General features: G+C 42.4%; 1 protein-coding gene across 1 annotated transcript in view; it reads right to left on the bottom strand.

The window, feature by feature from the left end:
- LOC113807568 (uncharacterized) overlaps nt 1-1,417 on the bottom strand; it is an 11,976-nt gene extending 10,559 nt beyond the window's left edge. The window contains exons 1-2 of the mRNA XM_070132426.1: nt 1,316-1,417; nt 1,093-1,142 (exon numbers count right to left, since the gene is read on the bottom strand). Coding sequence (XP_069988527.1) covers nt 1,093-1,142; nt 1,316-1,417 — 152 coding nt within the window. The remainder of the gene's footprint in view (nt 1-1,092; nt 1,143-1,315) is intronic.
- Between the last annotated feature and the right edge of the window lie 996 nt (nt 1,418-2,413).

The raw sequence follows: 2,413 nt of genomic DNA on the forward strand, positions 1-2,413 counted from the left end.
AAAGCTGAAAAAAGGGAAAGAGAAGCAACAGGGTTAAGAAAAAGAACAAGAAAAGAAATGAAATGAAAAAAAGTAAAAGAAAAGAATGAGGAGAAATACTAACAAAGATGATAATGATAAACGAAGAATAAACACAAGATTAATGTTGAAAGTCTTCCGGACTGTCTGCACGACCTTCATGACGTCATCATTTGGGTATATAACGCCGACAAAGGATCACGTGAGACTGTGACGTCACGGAAGAATCACGTAATACTCTGACGTCACGGAAGGATCACGCGATACTCTGACGTCACGGAAGGATCACGTGACTGCATGATATCGTGAATGAACTAAAAGGATGATCTTCGTTAAAGTCCGTCTGTTATAGATAGACGGATAAAAAATGTGCGAAAGGTATTTGATACGATAACATTTATTTATAGAACAGTGTACATGCCCTGCAGAAATCCGGGTAAGATACCAAAGCATCTATCCAAACTGGCTTGCTTTTGTTTGTGCAAAGGTATGAGAGAGAGTGAGAGAGAGAGAGGGTGAGAGAGAGATAGAGAGAGAGAGAGAGAGAGAGAGATCGAGAGAGAGAGAGAGAGAGAGAGAGAGAGAGAGTCAAGTCAAGTCAAGTCAAGTCAAGTAAGTCAACCACGTCTGAAGGGCTGTGTCGTTGTCACTGTATTACTAAAATATCATCTGATTGGTACAAAGAAAAAATATATATCAATAATGTCGAAGACAAGGTCAGTGTCTATGGTAAAGTTGATACAAACAATAAGTGCTAATCTGTGGACTATATTACTTGATCGATAGGATGCAGTTTTCTTATAACGAAGTAAGTAATGTGTAAGATTATGCAACTTGGGCGCCTTGTACAGTTTGCAGTGATGATATTAAACTGGCTTTACCTCCAAAACTTCATCTTGTACATATTGTATAGTGTACTTGTACTAATATCCTATGCGTAGCCTAGTCAGGTTAACTGCTGTCTCCGGGACTGTCCATTATAGACTTTAAACTGCTTGTTTATATCTGTTGTTCCATCAACACTCTAATAATACCAGAGTGTACCATTTCTTCATCCTTTTCAGTGGCCCTTACCTGACCTTCGTAATCTGGAAGGCAGCTGATAACACGATTTTTTCAATTGACTGAGAGATAACGGTATTACATAATACGGTTCTTCATGGGGAAGTGCTAATTTGGCTAATTGATCAATCCTTTCCCAGCATGGTATTCCTATTCGAGAGGGTATCCGGTATAATGACACTTGAATACCCTGTTCTGATAGTCTAGAAATTTAGTGAAGTGTATATCTAATTACCAGGTTTTCTTGATTAGATGCAGTGAGCCTATGAAGTACACCCTGACTGCCAGTAAAGATATTTAGGTGTCGCTGCTGTTCACTACCTTTTTTAATAAGCATACGGCTACAATCTGCTGCACTTACCCAGTTGGAAATACGTGCACTTTCTTCAAGATCTTTTAATCAGGATTTAGTACACCGATCCCTGCTGCTCCATGGCTATCAGTGGAGGCATCACAGGAGATAGCAAATGGGGGTGTGCCATCTATATATTTCAAGGATTGATCTTTCAGTTCTAAGCTTCCAAGTGTGAGATAGAGAGGAACAGGAAAGGAGGAAGAGAGAGAGAGGGGTGGGGGGAGAGAGAGAGAGGGAGAGAGGGAGGGAGGGAAGGAGAGAGAGAGAGAGGGAGAGAGAGAAAGAGGGAGAGAGAGAGAGAGGGAGAGAGAGAGAAGGAGAGAGAGAGAAGGAGAGAGAGAGAAGGAGAGAGAAAGAAAGAGAGAGAAAGAGAGGGAGAGAGAGAGAGGGAGGGAGGGAAAAAGAGAGAGAGAGAGTGAGAGAGAAAGAGAGAGAGGGAGGGAGAGAAAGAGAAAGAGAGAGATAGAGGGAGGGGGAGGAGGAGAGGGAGGGAGGAAGGGGTAGATAGATAGATAGATAGATAGATAGATAGATAGATAGATAGAGAGAGAGAGAGAGAGAGAGTCAGCTAACCAAGCAGATAAGCCAAGAGATAAAATAAAAGTATAAAGAGGCAGAGAGTAAGATAGAAAGACAGACAAACATATAGAAAAACAGACAGACACTCAAAAGCAAGCACACCACACGACATGAATACGAAAACACACACACACACTCACAAACACATACACACACTCACAAACACACACACTCACAAACACACACACACAACACACACACACACACTCCCAAACACACACACACACTCACAAACACACACACACACCACACACACTCACAAACACACAAACACCCCCCCCACACACACACACAACCCCCCTGCCCCACACCCTTCCCCACCCCAACCCCCACACACACCAACAGAATCTTTCCATCTAAAACCCAGGCTCCCCAGACAAGAGAATGCTAAGGAGAATC

Source organism: Penaeus vannamei, chromosome 17 (assembly GCF_042767895.1).
Source record: "Penaeus vannamei isolate JL-2024 chromosome 17, ASM4276789v1, whole genome shotgun sequence".
Classification (NCBI taxonomy): Eukaryota; Metazoa; Arthropoda; class Malacostraca; order Decapoda; family Penaeidae; genus Penaeus; species Penaeus vannamei.